Source organism: Sciurus carolinensis, chromosome 4 (assembly GCF_902686445.1).
Source record: "Sciurus carolinensis chromosome 4, mSciCar1.2, whole genome shotgun sequence".
Classification (NCBI taxonomy): domain Eukaryota; kingdom Metazoa; phylum Chordata; class Mammalia; order Rodentia; family Sciuridae; genus Sciurus; species Sciurus carolinensis.
In genome coordinates this window covers 56027273-56052844 of record NC_062216.1, presented here as the reverse complement: position 1 = coordinate 56052844, position 25572 = coordinate 56027273, and the positions used below count along the sequence as shown (strand labels likewise).

At 35.9% G+C, this 25572-nt stretch overlaps 1 protein-coding gene across 1 annotated transcript in view; it reads left to right on the top strand.

Moving 5' to 3' along the window:
* Positions 1–1692: 1692 nt before the first annotated feature.
* Positions 1693–25572, top strand: part of Kcnu1 (potassium calcium-activated channel subfamily U member 1) — a 147395-nt gene continuing 123515 nt past the window's right edge. The window contains 2 exon segments of the mRNA XM_047549678.1: positions 1693–1887; positions 4457–4576. Coding sequence (XP_047405634.1) covers positions 1693–1887; positions 4457–4576 — 315 coding nt within the window.

The following is a 25572-nucleotide window of genomic DNA, read 5'->3' as shown; positions in this document are numbered from 1 at the left end:
AGGAGAAGAAGGAGGAGGAGGAAAGGGAAGGGAAGGGGAGGGGAGGAAGAGATTCCATGCATCTCTAAAGAACAAATGACTTCTTCCTCCCTTCCTCCTCTGCCCCTCACTCTCCCTTGTAACCTCCTCCTTCCTTTATAATCAGTGCCTCTAAGAAAAGGAACTGAAATGATACTGGCATTTTTGTTTGTACTGAGTTTTATGCTTTTCAATATATGCTCATGCTAGGTTTATGAATCCTGACAATGATTATATCAAGTAGGTATTGTCTTTGACATTAAGTAAGACCGTGAAAATGAAAGTGATTTGGTGGACATTACACAGTAACTCAGCAGAAGGATCCAGGCTAGGGCTCAGGGCTCCTAACTACCACACCAGAGATCATGATAAACTCACCCCAGCTCAATGACAAGATGTGGAAATGCAAATGTCAAGGAAGGAAGTTTAACTGGCAGTAGTTCTAGGAAATGGCCCTGCTCTCTTCAGAGAGAGCCTTCCCCAGAGCAGAGTCATAGTGGGCTCCCAAGGATCACATGATTTCCCCTGTATCTCATCTGCTCATATCAGGTCATTTTCCTAATGACTGGGGCAAACCAGGTCCTCCATCAGACTGACATTTCACCTGCCACCTGTGCACACTGTAAGGAATGAAATTTTCCCACCTTTGAAAACATCCAGAGAAAATAAGAGAAATTTCTCCCATTCTGAACTTTACTTCTGATGGACCAATAATTTTTCTGATAGTGTAAGGATAAAAGCAAGAAAGAGGAGAGTCCCTAAAAGAAGGGATAAAGTCACTTGATTTATGGACTTTAGCAATAATCAAACATTACTACAGTAGTAAAACTGCTCTTTATAATATCTGTGCTCTCTAATAGTAGGATCTTATTAAAAGGAAAAGCAAACAATTTTATTTCAACTTGAAGGTATTCCTGTTTTCTAAAAATTATATTTATTTAAAGAGAACAACATAATATTTTGATACATGTGTACCTAATGAAATGGTTACTAAAGTAAAATTAACATACACACTTCACATGGTAAACTTTGCATGTGACCACAGCACCTAGATTCTGAATATGCCAAAATTAGTCCCTGTACACTGAATATTTAGACTGGATATTTTAGCAAAAATACTGAATATGCCAAAATATTAATTAGTCCCTGTGTTGTACACTGGTTATTTAGACTAATGTGTCCTACATAGCTACAACTTTTTAAAAGGAAAAACAAAATCTTGAAGAATTTCTCCTCTGCCCTTCTGAAATTTTTGATGATGTGGCATGCTGTCAAATACAGAACCAACTCATCCACATACAGATAGGTTGAGTGTTATTTCACCCAAAAAGTAGTTTAGAGATTGTTCGATGGAATAAGCCAAATTGTTAGCCAGCTACCAAATCAGTAGGATCATGGCCCCAGAGGATGTGGTTTCCTTGAGGTCAGAAAGAAAGTCTGTAACCATCAGATCTAGCAATCTTATCTTCTAACTTCCCATGTGGTGAGGTCCTAGCAGACCCCAGATGATGATCAACTTGAAGCCTGCAGCACCGTAGCATGGTGGATGGAGTCTTACCCCAGAACTCCTCATTGGTTGTCACCCATGGTATTAGGATGCAATGAACTCTACTTCCTGGAACTGTTACCATGCCACCATGACATCACAGAATAACCCGACAATTCCGTCTCCTGATGTATCGAGCTAAGCTACAAGAGGGAAATGGGGAAGAATTTGGGAAAACGACCTGCACGTCTGAGATCCAGGCAGCGTTTATCCTCTCCTCCTTTGTGACCTTCTTCAGTGGCCTCCTCATCTTATTCCTGTGCAGACTACTCTGGAAAGTCATAAAAAAAGGGGGAAACTTCCAGGGAACCGGATTTATATTGGTCAGTTTCCTTATTTGGGACCCCTCTGTATGAAAATTAGAGACAGGCTTGGAATGTCTTTGTGTTGAGCAAACAATTTAGGCTTCACTCACATTTTCAGGCTAATCTTAGGCCAGCATTCCAAAACATGCAGGCACAGGGCCCTGCCTCTGCTCACTCACCACTGGGGGAAACAATGTCTTCTGTTTATGATGTTGTATGTCAGTGGTGGGAACTGAGGTCACTATTCTGAAAAAAAAAAAAAAAATGTCCATAACTACTATATACCTCTATTTGTAATTTTAAAAAGACAACTGTTCTAGGTACCAAAGTGTGCAAGGAGTCAAAAAGTAACAAGAGATTAATGCCACCCTCACTTTAGTAAATTATCCACACTTATGTGCTCACATGAGAACGCTGTCTTTCAAGTATGATGTGAACACAGTACACCTACACCAGCTACAAACGCACAGACACTTTTTATACCCAAGTCAGTTTTGCGAGGGTTGGTGTTGTGAAATGACAGCTGGCAAATGATGATGACAAGAATAAATGACACCCTAGTAATATAAGGCATTGCTTAGGAGTTTGAAATAAAGCTCTCAAATGCTGCATAATGGCTGTGCTATTACTAGAGTCAAAGGCAAAGTTTTACCATTCCCTGTGTAGTTTGTTTTCCATTTTGTCTCTCAAACTTCGTTTCTTTCTCCAACTATTAATAGTAATTTCCATAATAGAAAATATACCTGTGCTTCATAATTAATAAAGAAAATTTGTTAAAACACTTAACAAAAAGAGCAATATAAAATAGCATAATGTACAATTATGCAGTGAATTTTTAAGGTTACTGGTAGTATGCAATTTAGGTTTCTATAAAATGTATCCAATGTTGAAATTTATAAATTTTGTTGTTGAGTTCACTCTATTAATAATTATTCCTACATTAAATACTTTAGGCAGTGGTATAAAAATAGGGAAAAAGTTCTGCAATATTGACTTAGGAGTAAATAGACATGGTGAATCTGCCTCCAGATATGTATTTTTTTTTAAATATGCAACAGAATTTGTACAATTTTGAAATCTTCTTAGTCTTGGTGTTTGAAGTATTTCTTCTTCTCCATTAGATTCATTTTTATGTGATTGTGAAAACATGTGAACATATTTGTCAGTTCATGTTTGTTATATTTTTCATTTCCAACTTTGGATATAATTCAGTCCAGATGTACCTTTTAATTTCAAATATTAAGCAAATGTTACAAAATGTTAAGAAGCCAGGTCTCAGCAGCCAGAATACTATACTGTTTTGCTTTCAAATCTTGAGAATGTTTGAGAAAGGTTGAGTGTCTTCTCAATACTTTCTTATATTTAAATAAATTGAGAATTTCCTGTTTTTTTCTAAGGCTTGGGAAAAGTTGGCCAAATGAAAAAGTGTCACAAATCTTGTAACATGAAAAGTTCTTTTTAAAATTATTTGGAGAGTTATAATTTTTCCATAAATGTGCATTCTCAAAGATTTACTACCTCCATAAGTATGATTCAATTATATCTTGGAGCCAATTTTTTCCACAGATGGCGCCTCCAGTTTTAAAATGAAATTCAAATGAGTATTCAATATTAATGTCATATTAAATATTTTGATAAAATCTATTCTCACACAACATCCTAGGAATGCCCATGCTGAGTCACATGTATTTAAGGACAAACCATTGATCAGGGTGTCAACTCCATCCGAATCTTTTAACAAGGTTTTCCTACATACCATTCAGAAAATATAAGTATAAAAGTTGAATGATCTTGAAGCCCTGACTCCATGTAAAATGAGATTTTCAGAAAGTCCAGGGGACTCTGTCAGCTTGGTGCAGCTGTTCTCGTTAGTCAGCACCCCTCTCTCTGATTGTTCTAGACTCTATTAACAGACATGGACACTTGCTCTTGGGCAAATCATTTCATTCTTCTATATCCTGGTTTCTTTATCAATACAAAATTGATTCACTCAAACCTACTTTACCACATCCAATTACTATACATTTCAAATACAATAAGTAGAGGTGTTCTGCAGATGTGAGAAAAGATGATGAATGTGGGAGAATATGATACCAGCTAAGGAAGCAAAGGCAACAAAAATTTTTGAAACTTTACTCTCTCCTTCTTGTTAAAAAAATCAGATACTTGAGCAATCATTTAAATATCAATGTGTATCCTTTTTAAATTTGTTTTCTTCATCCATGTATTTTGATGGAAATATGTGAAAACAGTTACTCCCAGAGCAGAAAGCAGCTTGCTGCTCTCAATTCTGAACCTGACAGCCATGTCAGTTTGGAGGGTCTGAGGCTCAGAATAGGCAAGAGAGGCATGCATAAAGACTGCAGAATTCAGAACGAACAAAGCTGTGCACAAAATCAAAGAGATGCAAACCTAGCAAGCCACAATCTATGAGATACTGGATAAGCACCTTTGGCATTCCCCGGGTTGGGCAAGGTAGAATGATTTCTGGCTGAGGTCATGATAAGAATCTTCATCAACAGAAATAAGGCAGATTGCTTTTTCTGAGTTGCAGCTCATTCTGTTGATTTCTTTCTCTTGTTTATAGGACTTCCTCACATCAGGCAGCTTTGCCAGCAGCCCTATAAGAAGGCTTTATTTTTATGGAGTATTCCGTGATCGTATAGAGATGTTGCTTTCAGCACAGACTTTTGTGGGGCAAGTGCTGGTGAGTATGTTTTCAGTGTTAGCTTGCTAACTGACTTAAGCCTCATACATGATTAAGGCTCAGTATGCATAATTTTGTCACCCAGGTAAGCATCTGCTACTCTGGTCATTTTATCTACCTCCCCACCCCCACCTCTCATTCTCGTGCTTTACTTATCTCTGGAGTGAATATCATTACTGGGCATTAGGTTTTATATTTATTGCTAGCCCACCTGCAAGAAGGAAAGCTATAAATTAGGACAAAGGTTGTGTGGATTTCATTCTCTTTATAAGTAGATGGATGTCTGCCACATGAAGATTTTTTAAAAATTGACATTTGGTGAACTAATCTAGCCTAAAATGTACATCTACTTCCCCCTTCTTTGATCCAATAGACCTCCTTCTCTTTTCTTCATTATACAAACTAGCCTTTTTTGCCTCTCCATGTTGCCTATTGCTTAACTGCTTATTGTAATTTCAGTAACTTGGACATTTTAAAGCTTAGTTTAGGCATTATATCCCCAGGGAATCGTACCTTATCCCCACATCAGTCTAAAAGCCCCTCCTCTAAGCCTCTGTTAAATACACCACACACTGTTACTAAAATTATCTACACACCGGCCTGTCTCCCCCAGTGTACCGTGAGCACCCTGAGGAGACCATGTCATGGAAATGTGTGTTTCCCATCGTCTGGGAATAGCAGATGCCCTGACAACGAACATTGCCATGATCATGATTTCCACAGTACAGTTTGTTCTAAAGCAACAACAAGTAAATGCCCTCTATGATCTGGGATGTGCTGCCATCAGATGGTGATATAGTGGAAGTAGGTTTGTATGATCTAAAGATCGTACTTTGTTCTTTATAATTAGCAAAAACATGGCTCTTTTCTAGATGATGTTGCTAATTCAGGTATAATCAATTGCTAAAGTTTGCTTGGAAGTATGTAAGTAAAAGTGCTTTCATTAAAGTTGCATGAAATGGTGAATCGTCTGGGAATGTGCCTCCCCTTTTTCTGTCTTCTAAAGTTTTGGTTTCTTTTCCCAAAATCCCTGTGGGTATGACCTGTTGCAGAGGATTTTGTGATTCTCTTTGATTACATCAAGGATTTCTTGGTTAGGATCTCTTCAAATGTTCAAATCGTATTTGACTATGTGAGTATATATAATACTGGGAATAACACATTAAAGGTCACAGGAGTGAAGCAGAAGAAAGCTTATAACACCCACCATAGCAGCATTGCTTATTATACCCACCATAGGAGGGTTGCAGGTGGGGAATTACTGGTCATTGATCTTGCACCAACAGAAATTCCTATAATGATGGCAGAAATGTCTTTTCAAGCTGAACAGCTAATGATTATCTAGTTGGAACACCAGAAGACATGGAATAAATGCTAGATTAGAATAAATATCTCAAAAGGCATAATTGAGTTTGTTAGGGGTTCCAAGTAAGTGTTTAGGAAAGAATGAGAAGAGAATGAAATGGATTATAGCTCTCCTTTTTCCTTCTACTTTTCTCATTTTTCATAGTAATTCCCTTACTTCTTTCAACAAATATAAGTTTGCCAACTATAAGTTAGGTCAGTACTCTAGACATGATAAAACATGTGAGCGAGAGTCTTGCACTTAAGAAACTCAAATTCTGGTAGTGATAGAGGTGAGAAATACATACCTAAACAAATAAGATAAATTTTCAGATGCTAATCCATAGTATTATGAGTGATGAGTTTGCAAATTGTTCTTGTTAAGGAGTTAGATCACATTAGATACAGTGATCAGAGAAGAAATCCTTGACAAGGTAAAATTTGAGCCAAAACAAGAAAAATCAGAGGATAAAGCAATTGAAGAGTGGAGGGGACAGGGTTGCAGATAAAGGGAACAAACTTATGGAAGTAAAGAGCTCAGGTTACCACAAGTACCAAAAGAAATTTCATGGTCTTAGAGACCATGGAAAGTGGGAGACAGGTCTGAAAAGCGACTGGAGAATAGTTGAGGGACTTGTGCTTCACAGGAAGGAGCTGAAGTACTCAAATGGAGCCAATGTATACTAATATAAGGGAAGCCATCTGGGGTCTTAACACATGAGTTGACATGGTCTGATCATGTTTTAAAATTTAAGAGGCACTAAAGGCTGAAAACAAAGGTATCATGGAAGTTATACAGGCAAATGACAATAGAAATTGGAAGGAAATGTTTGATATCATCTAAGTTAAATTCACAACAAAAAACATTAAAGATGCCAAGTAATTTGTGTTCATTTCCTAGGACTCGCTCAGTTAACAAAGTACCACCAAGAGTGACTTAAAACAAGAGCAGTATGTTACCTCGTGTTTTTGCTGCCTAGAAGTACCAGATCAAGGCATTGACAGGGTTGGTTGTTTGTGAGTCTGCAAAGGAGATCATTCCATGCCTTTCTCCATGCCCATCTCCTCCCTTCTGGACATTTGCTGGAAACCTTGAATACTCCTTGGCATGAAAACACATCACCTTTCCCTCTGCCTTTATGTTCACATAGTGTTTTCCCTTTGTGTGTATGTATGTGCATGTATATGTGTGTGTGTGTCTGTCTACTTGTATCTAAACTTTCCCCTTCTATGAGATCACCAGTCACATTGAATTAGAACCCACCTTGTGATCCCGTTTAACTTGAGTGCATCTGCAAAAATCCCAATTTCAAACAAAGTCACATTCTGAGGTCCTGGAGTTACACTTCAACCTAACTTTTTGAGGAAGAACACAGCTCAACATGTAACACTTGTAATGAGCAAAATATGACATTATGAATATTACCATACCAAGAATAACTTCAAGATAATTCATAAATGAAAATTACAAAAAAGGAAAGTGTAATATAAAAAAATCACCTTGGTAGTATTAGACTGTAGTTCACCTATTTCATATTAGAATGTACTAAATAAAATAATAATTATTATAAATAGAAAGGAAACTAAAGTAGTTTAATTAATAAGTTTACTGAAATGATTAATATCTATGCTCTGAAAAGAGATATTAAATTTATAAATGTTTATGTTTCATTTGTAAACATTTGACATATATAACAATGGCAATTATAAAACTTAAAAAGTACAAGCAGACAACATCACTGAACACCATGCAATTAAATAAATAAATCCAAAGAAAAGTGAAATCGAAGACCCAACAGTTAAGCATGTTTAAATGTCTCTTAAATGACTCTTAAGAAATTGCAGAATATTTAGAGAGGAAAGACAAGGAAAATATCACATATCCCTTGCCCCTATAGTATAAAATGAAAGTCGTTCTGAGTTAAATGTATAAAATTTGTTATCTTGATAAAGACAAAATAATTCAAATAAATGAATAATGAAAACAGATTAAATCTAAGCAGAATAAATTAAAAATATAGAAATTAAGAAGCTATAAAATAGCTGACATTATAAGTGAACAATGAAACTTAGAAAATCATGAGCCTAACAGGGAAAAAAAAAACTACAAATACTTGAATTAAGACATTAATATGAGAAAATAAGTACAAATACCAAAGAAGTTAAAAGATGTACATCTTTTAATTCATCTTTTAATTATATATAATATATTTGCATTTAAATTTAAAAACTGGATGATTCCCTATGACAATATAAATTCCCAAAACTATCCACAAAAGAAACAGACCAAATATTTTTAAAAAATAAAGTTATCAAAGACTTATAATTGTAACCACTATACACTCCTTCCCCTTCTACAGGAAACTGATGACCTCAAGGTCTAGCCCAACAAATTTTCAGTGTGGATATTTCTAATGCTAATTAAACTATTACTGAACACAGAAAATAAGAGAATGTGCCCAATTTTCTTTTTCAATGAAGGCACAGTGTTTATATCAAAACCACCAAAGGGAACTGGTGTTGTAACTCAGTGGTAAAGCATTTGCCTAGCACATGTGAGGCACTGGGTTTGATCCTCAGCACCACATAAAAATAAAGGCATTGTGTCCATATACAATTAAATATATATATATTTTAAAAAACCACCAAAAGTAGCAAATAAAAAATCTACAGATTAATGCTCTTAACACTTTAAGAGGAGCTATATGGGTTACTACCCAGTAGAGAAAGAATATAAGGAAGGAGAAAGAAGGGGAAGAGAAGTTGAAAGAAAGAAAAAAAAATAAGAAAAACTGGAAAGAGAAGGAGACATCCAATAGACAAATGAAAGGAAAATGAAGATTCTCTTCCAAACAAGGTGTCTCCCAGAAACCCTAGAAGAGAACAGGACAAGACATCAATTAACTTGGGAGTATCTATGGACTTGAAGTTATGGTACTTCACAAACCATGTTTTCATGACCATGACCTGTGGAAGAAATTTCCTTCCGAATTTAATTCTAAATATGGCCCTATTCTTAAACAAGTATTCCATTCCCTTGTTTATTTATTTATTTTTTGGTTGTCATTAATTGTGTATCTGTTTCTCTTTCACTTGTGGCTAGAAAATTTAGAATCAAAATTATGTCTTATTTTTGACAAGTATATCCATTTTTAGCATAACTCTAGCATCATTTAATGCCTCTATCCTATTTTTCTGTCTTCTCTGAATCCTATTTTTTCAGGTAATCCGGGATTTTATGTCTTTGTATTCTGCCTTCAATCCTTTATGCAGATGCATAATCTTTTCTGAGAATGTGTAATCCTCTCAGTAGATGAATAGACCTGAGCGGCAGCAGCAGCTCCAGTTGTTAACCCTAACATGCAGGAGAACTAGAACCAATGGATCCACACAACTCATTTAGAAATGAGAAAGAGTAGTTCAAGTATGATGTTGGAAAATGGGGCAAATAAAGATATATTTTTCCATTTTTTGCTGATTTTCCTAATGTAATGCAACTTCTACAGAAAAAAGAAAACATAAAATATGGGAAGAGATCAGTCTCTTACTAGATTCTTTACATCCGTTTATGTGTTAAAATAAAATAATCCTGTCCACCAACTTGAGATGAGTTGTTTCTTTATATTTTTTGTAGATTTCTGTTCATAATTCTATAGTCTTGTACTTATGATACCACCAAGCATCGAGGATTTATTTTGGTGGGTGGCATGAGATTGTACTTTAATTTAGAGATCTTTGTCATATATGCAAAGACTAATAGGAAATGTTCATGCTCACACTAATTTTTGGTGAACTAAAATTTTATGAGCTGATTTTGTAGATAGTTGCACTGTTTATATTTATATACACATAGTACCATATTCAACAAGTACAAGGTATACATTAAGAGCTTCCTTATCGAAACCCAAGTAGCAACCACTGCTTTGAATTTCTTCTTTCACATCTGAAATGCTCAGTAACGTTGTCACATCTATTTTCTTTGGGAGTGTAGTCCACTTAAAACAACTCTACTCCTCCCTTAAATTATATTTACAAAACTATACATGTTCAAGTAATAAAATGCTTTATTCCTTGTAGCCAACCTTTGTAGAGAGTAAGTCCAGTGAAGGTTAAATCAGCTCTGAATGCAAGCTAGTCCACAGATCCTGTGACCTTAGACAGGGAGATAAACAACCCTGAGGAAGGGGAAGGGGAAGCACCATAACTTCAAGTCCATAGATGCTCAGCAGACCTGGGTAGGTGCTGGCAGGTGCAGGCATTCTCCAACTTTTTGGGTGCTATTTCCTAAAATCCATCTACCTGAAGACATCTCATGCCAATTCTCCTTTCCCAATCCTTTTTTTTGTGCATTTAGCAAAAGAGAGCTATCGTCATTACCTCTTTTTGGTAGGTGGAAATTATAAAATGGGGATGAAAATGTTATCTACAGATTTTGATAAAGAAGTGAGTTAACATATGAGGAGGAGTTTAACATATTGTAATATTTATGTGAGTTAATAAGCATAAAAATATACAACTAGTGTATATAGCTATTATTTATTATTGATATTTATGTAGTCAGGCTCAGTGTTGATATCTATAAACACAAAAAGACTGATATTGATGCTGAACTCTATCTCATTCTAGCAACAAGTATTATCCTTCTGTGCATACGTTAATTTTTAAAAATTCATCTTGCTAGCTGGATTTTCTATAAAATTTTATGCTTTTTTAATAGTTATCAGTTTTTAATAACTCTTGTATTGCTTTGATCAACTTTCTTAAAAATAATTGTAACAAAAATTCAATCTAAAAGTTTATAAAATAATATTAGAGACAGACATCAGGAAATTTTAATTCTCTTTTAGTTTCTTGGACTGCCTAGAGATTTCAAACATGTTCCCCCATTTCTGCATTGGATTACTATTTGTTGGAGGTATTAAACAGTAATTACCAAATCAACATGACATTATGTTTTATATCCAGGATAATCAGAAATTTGGGGTTTCTTTGGTTCTCCTGATGTAATTATTAGTAGAATCTCTTTCATTTTCAACAACTTGTGGTTTTGGACAATAAATAATATAGCTACCTTAGTTTTAAATGAAAGTTTTGATTTTTAATGCCACAGGGCATTTTCCAAGGAAAAGGAACCAATGAAGATAAAGCGACTTTGAAGGGCTCCTTAACCAACCTGTAGATTATATTCCACCATTAGTTAGAAAGAAACTTCTCTCTCTCTCTCTTTCTTCTATCCCTAATTCACACCCTTCTTCCTCTCTCCTGATGTACCATAACCCTACCTTTTGATTTCAATTTAACCTCCCTGCAGGTTTATATATTTCATAAATCTCTCTTTAAAATAATTGAATTCATCAATTCTATTTACATACTTATACCACACATGCATGCAGTGGATTTTCAAAGATAGAGCTCGATTTCATCACTGGAACAGCTTTGCTGAGCTGTCTTCCTGAACCCCCTTCCTGAACTCTTCCTTCTCCTCCTCCATCAGCTCCACCAAATGCTTGTTGTGGTAGACTTGTCAATCTGAGTAACCCTGTATTCAGGAACATTGTGTCTCTAACTCACTTGACTTCCACCTGAAGATGCAGGGCAGTACTGCACACTTCTAGTGCCCAGCCCCATCATTCTGGTGCAGTCTCCACCCCAGGAGACAACCATCTCAGCTGGCCCACTTTGTAGACTGACAAAAAAAAAATGTTCTTATGTTTCATTGGTGCCTCATTCATCTTTCAAGTTATGTTAAATTTTAATTTTGATTTCTTATTTGATTCATGATCACTTTAGAGGAATGTTGTAGTATGTCTTCATTTTCTTTAAGAGGGATTTAGATTGGAAGTAGGATGGTTATTTTTTTTACTTCGGTAGAAATTTATAGTCCAGAGATGACATTGTTTTTATGATTTCCATTTTGTGGAGTTTATGAGAAATTCTTTATTGCCTAGTATGTGATCAATTTTTGCTACTATTTAATGAACTTTTGAAAGAAAATGTATTATCTGTTCAATATATGAGCAATACTAATTAAGTATTATGTATTTTCTATATCTTTGATTATTTGCTGAATGAAAGGGTCAAAATTTCATTTTTTTTTTTTAGTTTTATTGGCTTTCTTGCATTTCCAACAGACTCTGAATGCTATATTCCTATTTATGCACAAGGTTACCTACTATGTCTTCTTGATTTTTATTGACAGTCTTTTCGCCAATAGGAAATATCCATTTTTGTTGAATTTGATGTCTTTTTCTGGAATATTTTAGTATGTAACATTGACTCTCCTGCTTTCATTTTATGCAAACTTGTTTAGATTTCTTTGCTCAGCTCTCTTTTAATCTTCTTCTTGTTCTCCCTTAAGTGTGTCTCTTGTAAATGTCATGTAGCTGGATTTTGTTTCTTGTATTGATTTAAGAATACATTCATTTCTTAATTTACCAGGGAAATTTAATCATTCTCTTTTATAGTGATCTGTTTTATTGGTCTTTAAAAATTTAGAAATTGAGTTTGCTACCTCAAAGAATATCTAAATATCAGTGGTTTTAATAAATAAATAGGCGATCTATTAGTAAAGAAAGAATGGGTATCCAATACACAACCAGAAACTTGCTGTAGTGTTAGTTTCTCAGCTTGTAGGAGAGGCAGAATTTATGCTGATTGTGAATTTTAAGAAATATGGGTTCAAATATTAACTCCTCCACTTTCTAGTTTGTAATCTTGGGCAAGCCAATTTTTATAAATTGGATTTTACTCATATAATATGAATATAAAGGAGATTATAATAACCTCATATTGTAGAAACAATTACATAATAATACATGCAAGTAAGGCATAGTAAGCACTTAAAATTGACTGATATTTATTTCTAATTTATTTTTTACTTTGATTTATTTCTTGGCATCTTCTAATGTAGATAATTCTATTTTTAATAGAATATCAAAACTATTAGGTAAATCAAATTCACCATTTATTTCTCTGTATATCTCTGTGCATTTTATATTTAAACTCTCCTCTTGCTTGATACATTTTTTGTAAATTTTTCTCCACACCACCTCTTCTTCCTTCCGGAAATTGAACATTGAGTTTCAGATTCCACGTATGTGCGTGTGCGTGTGTGTGTGTGTGTGTGTGTGTGTGTGTGTGTGAATGTGGTGGTGGTTGGGGGATCCATAGCATTATACATCTTTATGATTTTTTTCTTTACATTCACAAAGTTGAAAGTTACATTAATTTTACCAGCTCTATTATGTACCATGTTTTTTTATAACATATTTTTTCTTTCTCAATTTTTCTTGGATACTTCACATATTCTTCTTTTCTTCTGAGTACTTTACATATTCATTTGCAAAAAGAAGTCTGATGCTGTTTTGAGTTCCTCCTGATTTGTTTCAATAATATTGTCCACATGTGTTGTATTGACCTGTGGGGTTTTGGGGATTCTGCCATGCCATGATTGAGGCAGGTCCCTGTGTGACATTTCTTGAGAATATGTAGGTAAGATTTCTCATTCATTGTAATATTTATTATATTTGTCAATTTACATATTATGGGTTTATGCCAACCTGAGCATTTGATTCTGAGGAATGTATGTAATTCTACACAGAAGTGTTTGATTCAGTGTTTGATATATGATATATCATCAATGCAAATTTTCCCATGTTCCTAACATATGTAGGTATAGTTGCTATGTTTAAAGGGGAAGAATCTATGGTTGGGGTAATCTCTTCAAATGTATAATACACTGATTATGACAATTTATACCTAATATCTTTGTGAACCTAGTATCCTGATAGGTGTAATGGTTATCCTTTAGCTGAAATTTGATATTTATGATATTTGCATGTTTATGATATTTTTTATGGTGGGATAAGCTATCAACAAAGTTTCACATGAATGTTGAATTATGTGTAGTGATTATCTCTTGATGCTGTACATCCAGAAGACCTGGATGTATAAATTTGTGTTACTTCTTATTGATCAAGACACAGTGAAAAAGGATCTACTTTATATGCTATTTCTGATGTCTTGTCGTGCATTTCTAGTACCTGTTGCATCTAGTTACATTATTTTTGAAGTGTATTTTGTATCACATAGTGCTTGAAAATTTGTAGACAAGTTTTCATGATGTCATGATGTCAATTATATTCAGGTTGTAATTGAATTGTTCTTGGTAATTCTACCAATCGCCCTATTTTTTAGTAGCAAATAAATTTGCTGAATTGATGTGAATAGTGCTGTTATTATGTGTGATGTTGATTGCTGAAAAGCATGAAAGTTACGTTTGAAATTAAATAAGTTTGTCTTAATTTTCTGAACTTCAGCTTCCTATATCCTGTAAATTGCTAAATTTGCTCTTATGCCAGGTGCTGTGAACAATTGCAAGAATTTTCTTAAGAGGTATGTCAGTAGGTGGTAAGTCAGGTAGGTTCTGTGGATGTTTATTATATTCCTTTAACAGCACACAAAGTGCCATTGCTTTGGCTGTGACAAAATTATCCTTTCTAAATTTTATGTGAATCCTAATTTGTGTTGATTTATAGATGATTCTATATCATATTATATATATCAGGGTTCATATAGATTGGATTTGTAAAGTTTTGGTGCAGATAGCATGAATCCTTTTGTCCACTGTGTAATGTGCTGTGCTCATGTAGTGTGTACCACTTCATACTGCAGTATGAAGTATGTATCACTTCAGCATACCCTGCATATATAGCAGGGCTCCTGGCGAAGCATGGTTAATATAGCAAGATTTAAATGTTATGCCTGAAGCTACAATTGGTAACCCTGTGTCCCACAGTGTCAGCTTGTGTTGTATTGAAAACTGTACATCATTCCAGGATTTTCATATGAAAATAATAATTTATGAGTCCAGAGTCAACATGGGTTGTTTTATCAAAGATAATTTTTGTGCCATGTCTGCCACTACAGCAAGTCCTTTCTTTGGATAATTTAGGAATCTTCGGAAATGTGCATCGTATCTCTTCCTGTATATTGTCTTGACATTGTGCTAGTAAAATTAGATTTATGTAATAATTTGTGTATTTCATAAATGTCTATATTTGTAAGGTGTTCTACCTTAAATTTTCTTAATGTTTTATTAATTTCATATGTCTTCAATATTGCTGAGTATGACCCAATTGTTAATGGTGCATTAGAAAGTATTACATCATAATTTGAAAATAATCCTTCACAAATGCATAGTTAAATGGATTTAAAGAAATGACACACACCATCTTCTATTCATTTGTCATATTCTGTCCATTGCCACAACAAATTAAAGTGTAGGGCATATGCATTACTGCTGAGGCAATATTTGTTAGGCTTTGGGAGCTGCCTTACTTTTTCACTACCTGATATTATATCTCAGTGCATGTTCCATTATGTAAAGAGTTCAGTTAGTGGGTTTCCTACAGAGATGTATAACTATGCTGTAAGTGGGTGCATGTTTCTGTATCTATCTGTCTATATGGATTTAGTGAGTCTGCTTAGTAGTAAGTGCTGAGGTACTAATAGTAGTGGGCAATAACACTGCCTTTGTGGGCAAAATAAGTAGTAGGATATGATAGGTATGGTAGCATAGATGATTAAAATACAAATAGTGATGGTCATGAGTGTGCATAAGAGGCTATAAGACTGACGGCTCAATCACATTTTGTCTGAATTTGGATATTAGTGCTTGGACATAGATGAATGTTATAATTATGTTCAAGATTGCAGGCATTAGCACTCCTATTGGATTCCATTTGGGTTTTTCCAATGTTGCTGCTATTATTGCTGTAATGTCCAAAAGTGTCAGCATGGTCAATGTGATTAGTTCATTTATATACCTGGTTATATGGGCTGAGATAGTAGATTTTTTGTAGCTGTAATGTTCCTTTGGGCCCTGTTATCCAATATAAATTTCCATCTTCCAATGTCAAGATATCCTGTGGGGAGATACTTTTATCTTTAGTTTTGATCTGCACCTTGTCAGGTGGCATGTTAGGTATTTCTAAGTCCCTTCTTTCTATATTTGAATGGGTATATTTACGTAGGAGTGAGAATTTCCTTTAATTCTGTGTTCTCTCTGATTTTGATTGAAACATGCCTGAAGCAATTTTAGTTGGAAAGTCAGAAATTCTGGCAATAATTGCAATTCTTTTCAATAGTCCATTAATTTTTTCTGTGTATCCTGATGCTGTAGGGTTAAATGGTAAATGAAAATTCCATTGTATATCCCATGCATTGCTTAGGTGTTGTACTGCTCGTGCTGCGAAGTGGGTTCCCTAATGACTTTCTATTATCCTAGGTGGCCCATAGGCTGCATACCATAGTAGTGATGTGGTTGTAAAAGCTGCGGATGGTTTAACTGTTGTCTACCATTGTTACTGCATGTTTTTGTGGGTTTGGTATTGCATTGGCCCTGTAAAGTCTATCTGCAGGTTCTATTTGCAGAGATATCTGTTGGTATTCTTAATTTAAATTTTGTCAAAGAGTTTTTGCATTCTTCATCTCCTTGTATTGCCCTTTGTATCTCATGCCATGTTACTTTTTGGTTCCTACCTGCCTTCATTTGTATAGTTCACTAATGCCTACATGCCCTTCGAATGCATGTATAATTAACATCTCATGTAATTTTTGTATGTGGGTTCTTCTTAATTGGCCAATTCTCTCTTTCCCTTTTTTATTTCAATGCTTGGCACCTTGGGTATTTCCTGTGTGTCATTTTCTTCCTTTCTAAGTGTTACAGGTGAAAATGTATGTCTGTAGTTGTAATCTGCATTCCTTATGAATTTTAATTGGGGTATTTTATCCTCCATTCTTATGCTTTGTGTCAATTGGTTTCTTACTTGGTTGTTGTATTTAGTTGTTTCTCAATCATTCCAATATGCTGATACTTGTGTGACCCTGATGCTAATTTTTTTTTTTTTTTAGGTGAGACTTCTTGTTATTCTTTCTAGTATTGGTGTGACCTTCCACCTTGTCCATTTATTTTATAATCATTTTGTGTCCACTTGTGTGCTCACAGGTCTAAGCTATTTGCAACTGCCATGAGTCTGTAAATACACTTTTTTTTGTTCATTCTTCTATTACATGTTGTTTGACTGTGAATACCTCTTCTATGCATTTGGCACATTATACAGAAAATAAAAAACCTTGCTTCATGAGGACCATATTATCTTGGGTTCTCAGGGCTGCTGATTTCCATTTTATTTTCCTTTGGGCCATGAAGGCTGATCTATCTGTAAACCAGGCATTATGGATGTTATTTGACTAGACCAAATACAGTTTTCTTATATTGTCATGGATTTGCTTTTCCCCTGGAATGAATTCCATAAAGTCTATCTCCCTATTGTACAGATCCCCAATTGGTCTTGACTGCCAGTATTCATGTCGGGTGTGCTGGCACATGTTTTTCATGTCATGCATGTTCTGGAGTCTCCCAAGACTTTCCCAAATGAGAATTTTAGATGTCCTGGTACTCCTGTTTATAAAGCTTTCTTTATCTCATTTGTTGCTGGTACATCAAATACCTCTGCCTATGTATTTGTCTGGTAAAATATCATTGCTGAGATTGCAGTATTTAGTGACTTGTTTTAGACTTACCCATTTTAAACTATCCCCATATTTTGTGGTGTTGCAGTAAGGGCTTATTGTTCTCCAGCTTACTGCTCTCCTGATCCTATGTTGACAGGACTTTGGGTGGTTAGCTATAAGCTTAAGAACTCATGGTTTAAATTTGGGTTTCTGCTAAGGAGAAGAGTTATGTATTTCAGAGATGCTTAAGGCTGTAGTATTTACTCCTCTGCACCATAGGTGTACTAGCCAATCAACATCTGTGATTTATTTCTGCATAAAATCTGTCCTACGTTTTTGCAATTCTGCCCTGGTGTATTCCTATATTGTACTATATTTTGAGACTTTGTTATCATGGATATAATTTATTACTGTTTTTCTAGTTATAATTGCCTATACCACATAGATTTCCTTGCAAGAACCATTACAATCTCCTAGGTCCTTGGGATGAGAAACCCATGGCTCCAGGGATTGGTCTATTATGCTATTTGCCATCATATTATCTGCTTATTTATGTTTCCTATGTACTTTAATTGCCAATTGTTTGGTTTTGTGTCTGTCCTGATCAAGTTGTAACAGGCTTTTTAAAAATATTGCAAGTACCTTTTCTTTTGGTGTTGTATATATAAATAGGTTGATATTATTATTATTAGGATCCTCTATACTTTATTCCATATCCCCTGGGTCTGCTATTAGTAATTTTCTCCTAATCTACTAGTCTGTGGGGTACCATGGATCCCAGAGGTAAGCACCATTTGAGGGTGTTCCCTTTCACTTCACCTCTTGTCTTTCTTCCCAGAGTTAACATTTTTACTTTTAATTTTCTTGTCCACTCAAATAATATTTTAACCTTGTATTACTCAGTAGTCCACCTTACAGAGTGATCATGTGTGTGTGTCCTGATGTTTGCTTCCCTTCCTTTTGCTGCTTTATATGTCACTTTTGGTACAGCATAAGTAATTTGGTTCCCTAGCTCATCAACCTTTGGTCATTGATCTGTACAAGTCAAAGTATGCCTTCTTTTCAGCCCCTGAGTTGAGTTTCACCTCAAATGGTTTGCACAGCTAGGCAAGATGGTTCTTGGATTGATGGAGCAAGATTATGGCTTCCGTTCTCAAGTCCATAACAAAGTATGGGTTCCATATTTTATCTATATTGCCAAATGACTTAATTCTTTTGAAAAAAATCCGTGTATATCTAATAATTTTGCCAGCAGTCTGTGTACTTATTGGATTCCATTTTTAATGAATGCAATCCTGCTGACGATGCTAATTGTCATGAACAAGCAACACCATTAACATACATTGGACATATTTATATATTTCTACAATCTCATAATTTGTTGAATAACAGTAAATTCACAAGTTATGTCATTTTCATTGGTTGCAATTCCCTGAGTACTCATGGGTCATTGGATGACTATAAACTGAGGTAATCGCAGTTTCTTTTATTTTATTTTAATCTTAATTTTCGTATCTATAACACTCAAGTCACACATCATACTCCACACAATGATATATATAGTTCACAGAAAGAGAGAGGGTTAAGGTGACCACAGGGTTACAGGTTACTCTGCCAAGAGCAAAGACAGAGCAAATAGGAATACAGTGAGTCACTTCAGGTGGTTAGATAAGGGTTTTCACAAACCAGTCCTGAGAGTTGTCAATGCAAGGGTTCAAAGGGATTACAGTTCCAGGTTGTCAGTCTGAAGTGTCAGATTGAAGTAGGCAGTGTGTCTTATAAGTCCTGTCTTGGGAAGGAGAAACTGCTGAACTGGAAAGAATGAGAGTTTCAATGCTGCAGCAGTTTTCCTTGGCAAGGGCTCATTATGAGGAACCAGGGGATGGGGTCAGTGTGCCACTATGTCCATTCATGGGATACTCCTTCTTTTATGGATCTTGGATGAGAGGTTTACATCAGGTGCAGTTGATACATTCCTGTGTTTCTGATATGATTTGATATGCCCACACATTCAGGAGCTCCTCGTTTAGTTCGATAAGTTGTCATGACTGTTATTTATCAATTTGTGACTTATGGTTGTTTTGTGCAGATGGTGGTTGTTTATTTGTACAAACAAGGTGTGGAGTCATTCTACCTTGGCACTTGTACTCAAAATGGAGGAACTCATGACAAACCTCTGCTCTTAAAATGGAGTAAATCAGTGCTAGCCTCAGTCTGAAAACTACTACTCTACACATCATGGAGTAACTCAGAGCAAGACACAGCCTGCTACCCACATTCATTCTCTTTAATTTGTAGATAACCTGATGTTTTATATTCTCTTGTAGAGTATAGGATATCTTCTTAAATGGGAAATTTCTGTGTGTCACCATCTGTGTGTCCTTTCAGTGTTTCCTGCCTGCCCACTTTAAAAAAAAATATTTATCAGTGCATTATATTTATATGTAGTAGTGGGGTTCATTTTGACATATTCATAAATGCATATAACAGTTTACTTCAATCCCCAGTACTTCCTCTTTCCTGCCCCTCCTCCCTCTACCTGATCCCCTTCCTCTACTCGGCTGATTACTTATTTATTTGTTTTAATTGGTACATTACAGTTATACCTAAAATTGGAATTAATTTTGATGTATTCATACATGTACATAGTATAATTTGGTCAACTTCATTCCCTACTTTTTCCCCTTTACCTCCCCTCCTCCCTCCTTCTTGGTCCCCTGATTCTACTTTATCCATCTTCCTTCTATTTTCAAGGAACCGTTTTTCCTTCCTCTTTTTGCTCTAGCTTCTTCATTATGAGAGAAAACATTTGACCCTTGACTTTCTGAGTCTTCCTTATTCCACTTAGCATGTTTCCCAGTTCTATCCATTTACCAGCAAATGGCATAATTTCATTCTTCTTTATGACTGAGTAGAACTCCATTGTGTGTATATATATATATATATATATATATATATATATATATATATACCATATTTTATTTATCCCACACACTGACAAGTATTTAGGCTACTTACACAACTTTGCAATTGTGGATTTTGGTACTATAATGTTGGTATGCAAATACCACTATAGTATGCTGAGTTTAGTTCTTTGAGATAAATACCAAGTAGTGGGATTGTTGGATTTTATGGTGGTTCCATTCCTAGTCTTTGAGGAAACTCTATATTACTTTCCAAAGTGTACTAATTTGCTCTCCCACCAACAATGTAGAAGTGCAGCTTTTCCCTCACATCCTCACTAGTAATTATTGCTATTTGTTTTCTTGGTGATTGCCATTATAACTGGGGTGAAATTAAATCTCAGTGTAGTTTGATTTGCATCTCCCTGATTGCTAAGGAAGTTGAATATTTTTTCATGTATTTGTTGAACATTTGTATTTCTTCCTTTTAAAAATATCTCTTTAGGTCTTTTGTTCCTTTATTCAGTGGGTTATTAGCTTTTGGGGTGGTAAGTGTTTTGAGTGCTTAATATATTCTGGTTATTAATCCCCTCTCAGAAGAATAGCGGGCAAAGCTTTTTCTCCCATTCTGTAGACTCTCTCATCATGGTATTTTTTCTTTTGTTGTGCAGAACTTTTTTTAATTTAATGCCATCCTGTGCGTTGACTCTTGGCTTTATTTCTTGAACTTCAGGAATCTTATTGAGGAAGTTGATACTTGGGCCACTATGTTGGAGCATTGCACCTGTTTTCTTCTAGCAGTTTCACTGTTTCTGGTCTAATTCTTGGTGTTTTTATTCACTTGGAGTTTATTTTTTTGTACATGGTAAGGGGCAGGGATCAAGTTTTATATCAACCAGCTATATAGATATCCAGTTTTCTAAACACCATATGTTAAAAGGGTTATCTTTTCCCCAATGTATATTTTTGGCTGCTTTGTCTCCAACATATGCTTTTGACTCCCTTGTTAAGGATCATATGACTGTATTTATGTGCATTTGTCTCTGTGTCATCTAGTTTATTCCATTGGTCTTCGTATCTATATTTATGCCTGCTTCCACCAGCATGACCAAACTCTTGGGTATGGCGAGGGGCAAAGGGGGATTGTAAAATAAAAGTTCACAAACACAGATTTTTGAAGACTAAGCTGGGATCAGGTGGAGCTCTGCTCTCTGATGGAGATGCAGATCTAAAGAGTTACACCAGCAATCTTTATTTATATATGTCTCATTATCAGGTTAAAGACTATGCAACAATTATTCTTTGCATTCAGGAAAGTTAAAGAAACTAGGACATCTATGTAGCTTTTCACAGTTGTAAAGAGTTGTTAGGAGCTTTGTGTAGCTCTCAAGAAAGTTCATTGTTTACAGTTACTGTAAAGCAGGCAGAAACTGGAGAAGAGGAGCTGGTGAAGCCTTGTGGTTCTCTAGCATAAAAATCCCTTCCTTCCCAGAAACTGTGTGCCTGAGATCAAGGTCAGAGCTGAGAGGACTCTTGCACAGAGCCTCCTCATGCAGTGCGTTGCCACAGCAGCTAAGCATTCTTTACCCTTGCACAGAAAAGCACCAGGCATGCCACAGTCACAAGGTCATCAGAGACCCCCAATCTCAGTCACTGCTCTCCCATCAACTGTCACCACTCTCCACATATGCCAGTATCGTGCCATTTTTGTTATCATAGGTCATAGTATATTTGAGATAAGGTTTTATGATGTCTCCAGCTTCACTCTTATTGTTCAGGATTGTTTTGACTATTATGAGTCTTTTAATTCTTCCATATAAATTTTAGGACTATTTTTTCTAGTTATATTTGATAGGGATTAAATTGAATGTGTAAATTGCTTTTGAGGATATGGGCATTTTGATGATATTAATTCTACCTACCCAAGAACCTTATAGGTTTTTCCATCTTCTGAATTCTTCCTCAGTTTCTCTCTTCAGTATTTTCTGATTTTTATACAGAATTCACATCCTTAGATTTATTCATAAGGTTTGTTGAGGCTATTGTGAATGGAGTAGTTTTCCTCAGCAGATTTGTTATTTATTTAAGTATAGAAAATTGATTTTTGTGTTGATCTTGGATCCTATTATTTTGCCTAATATGTTTATCAGATCTAGAGGTCTTCTGGTGGAGTTTTTAGGATCTTCTGAGCATATAATAATGTCATCAGTAAACAGATTGTTTGAATTCCTCTTTTTCTATTCATATCCCTGTAACATTTGTAGTGAGACTTGTTTACCTGTTTCCTCATGTTTTTAGAGGTCTTGGACTTATGCATATATTGAGATGGATTCCTCTTCCTCTTTTGTGAGGATGACCCTTGGTGTGCAGTTATCTTTTTTGTAATAAACCCTGTGTTGTTGGTATTTCTTTTTTTCCCCTATTTTTTTGGCACATCATAGTTGTACATAATGATGGGATTCTTTGTTACATATTCATACATGCACACAATATAACAATATAATTTGGCCAATATCACTGCCCAGTACTTCCCCTCTCTCTCTCTACCTCCCATTCCTTGGTCCCTTTCCTCTCCTGATCTCCTCCCTTTGATTTTCTTGAGATCTGCCCCACCCTACTTTTCCATTTTCCTCTCTAGCTTCCACATATGAGAGAAAACATTGGCCCTTAAACTTCTGACTTGATTTTTTTTCCCTTTCTTCACTTAAAAATGTAGACTTAGAGAGTTCAAGTGTTAGTTTGAACCACCAATCCCCCTCAGTTTGCTGCGGGACTGCTGATTTAATTCACTCTGATAGAACTGCCACAACACTGTGGGCTTTTCTAAGTGATTGTTTTTAGAATATTTCTGATTTTGCTATAGAAGTAAATGGTCAAGAGTGGGTCCTTATAGGTGTCCCCTTCTAGTTGCTTTTAACTTGGGGCCTAGACATTGTTTTCGGGGGTTTCTCTCCCTATTCAATGTGCTAAAGCACTGATGAAGCTTCAGTGGGATTAGTCTGTGTCTGGAGGAAGGTGTGCTGCCACTCTGCTGAGCTGTGGGTGTGGTTCAGTTGAGGAATCTCTACCTTGTGAACTCATAGTGAACCAGTCACTTCCCAGCCCCTCTCAGAAAAAGGGGAAACAAGCAATAATGGCAATAGTAATGATCAGCACACAGCATTCGAATAAATGTCCTGGGCCCACTATGGCATGTATACTATTAATTACCACAAAAAGAGAAATGACCAGGTAAGTATTTAGCAACAGCATCAGGAATAAATAGCCATGATCTAGACCCAGCATTAAAGTACATAGCAGGTGTCAACTAGGCCCTCACCAGTACTAATAACTGCAACAACGTGACTTATAGAAAACTAAATTATATAAAACTAAATTGTTCTTAAGAAAGTATATAAACCAAATTGTTCCTAAAGATAGTAAAATTAAGTTCACTAAGAAGAGAAAATGGAGTAACAAAAAAATTGTAAATAGACAAAAGGTAAACAAGTAAAACAGGAAAGAGCAGGTGATGGCTATGAAGGAGGAGTGAAAATAAAAGAAATAACAAGAAAGAGCACATTTGAAGAGAAGAAACATTAGTGAAACAAAAACAAGAACTAAAATAAACACAGCAACATGTGGGAACAAAACAAATAAAGATGCCTTCTCAAAAGTCAAAACAAGGCAAAACAACAGATGAATGGGGAAAGAAAAAAAAAGAGGAGAAAAAATGGTAAAAAATAAAAGAAAAATGAATTTGTATGAATGCATATCCGTGAGCCAGTCCGCACAACTACAACATACACATTCACATTTAATCTCAATGGAAAAAAAAAAAAGGAAGAACAACAATCCTAATGAAAACTTGTCTTTGCTGAGGTGATCAAAACTGTCAACAAGGATGAATTTCACTACCTGTACGCTACTGTCCTTTTCTCTCTTTTCCTCTTGGGCTATGTAATCCTTAGGAAGGGCAAGGACTGGGGTTGTTAAACCATTTGTTTTTTAATTGCTCTCTAAGCTGTCAGCTAGATTGGCTAGGAACTGAGGCTGGTTGTAATAATTCTCAGTTTCCCTTCTTGCCAGTTTAAGTTAGGGTAGAAAGGAGAGAAGTGACAACTGGAGTTTTGTCCACACTAAGTAGGTAGATACACTCCTGGGTGGACTGATGCAATGTTCTAAATGTGAAGTTCAGGCAGCTGACATTTAGTTCTGACCTTTTGAATTATGTCCTAAGATATCTGCTCTAGAAAGAATAATTCCACCCACTCTTTTGATGAGCAGATGCCAATCTCTGCTGGGCATCTGGATCTGGAGGGGCCTCTGAAGAACTCCAGTGTTGGGGCAAAGTGATCAGCAAGATCTCTACTGGTCTAGCATATCTCACTGCCCACAAATGTGATCTTCCCAGGCTCAGATACTGAACACAAATTTGTCCACCTGTCCAGTTTCTGGGTTCTATCCAGCTAATTTTGTAATTCACCAAACTGAAAGGGAAAATTAACTTTAAGTAAACCACTCCATATCCCCAGCCTGAGTCCCCCAGGCTTCAATTCCTTGTGTGCCTGTCTCAGTCATGCCCTGCCAGGTGGACTCTAGATCTCAAGGCAGGCACATGCTGAACAGTCAGGCTAATGAACAGTAAGGCTAATTCAGGTTAATGAATTCCTAGGCTCCCCCAGCAGAAAGCTGTTGTGGCCACATTAATATGGCATCATTCCTCAGCTCTCTACTCTCCCTGGAAGAGCAGGGAACACCCTTCATGCACCAGTTCATCACACTGCTTCTGGGTCACTCAAGTTCAGACTGCCCCTCTGTCCCATGTGTACCCCTTGCCAGATTTTCTTGGCAAATTCAGTCTTTCTGATAGGGTGAACAAGCACCACAGTGAACAAGTACCATGGTGTTATCAGCTGGATTCCTGAGATATTTTATTCATTCCTATATTCAAAGCATACAAATTTCTGTGTATCTATAATTTTGATATTTAATTTTGGTGTATTCTCTCTGACACCCCCTTCACTAAAAAGCAGGGTTCCCACTGCTTGAATTCTGAGCCATGGAGCAACTGAAAATCACACCCTTCTTCTGCTTTGCCATCTTTCCCCACTGCCAGAGAAGAGGTCTCTGACTCATTTGTGACAAAAGATTGCTAGGCTAGCTGCTTTGTGCCAGAGAAGCCACAACCATTGGAGATCATCTCTCTGTCAGTGTTTGCTGGGGCACATAATGTTGGGCTATTTCCATGGG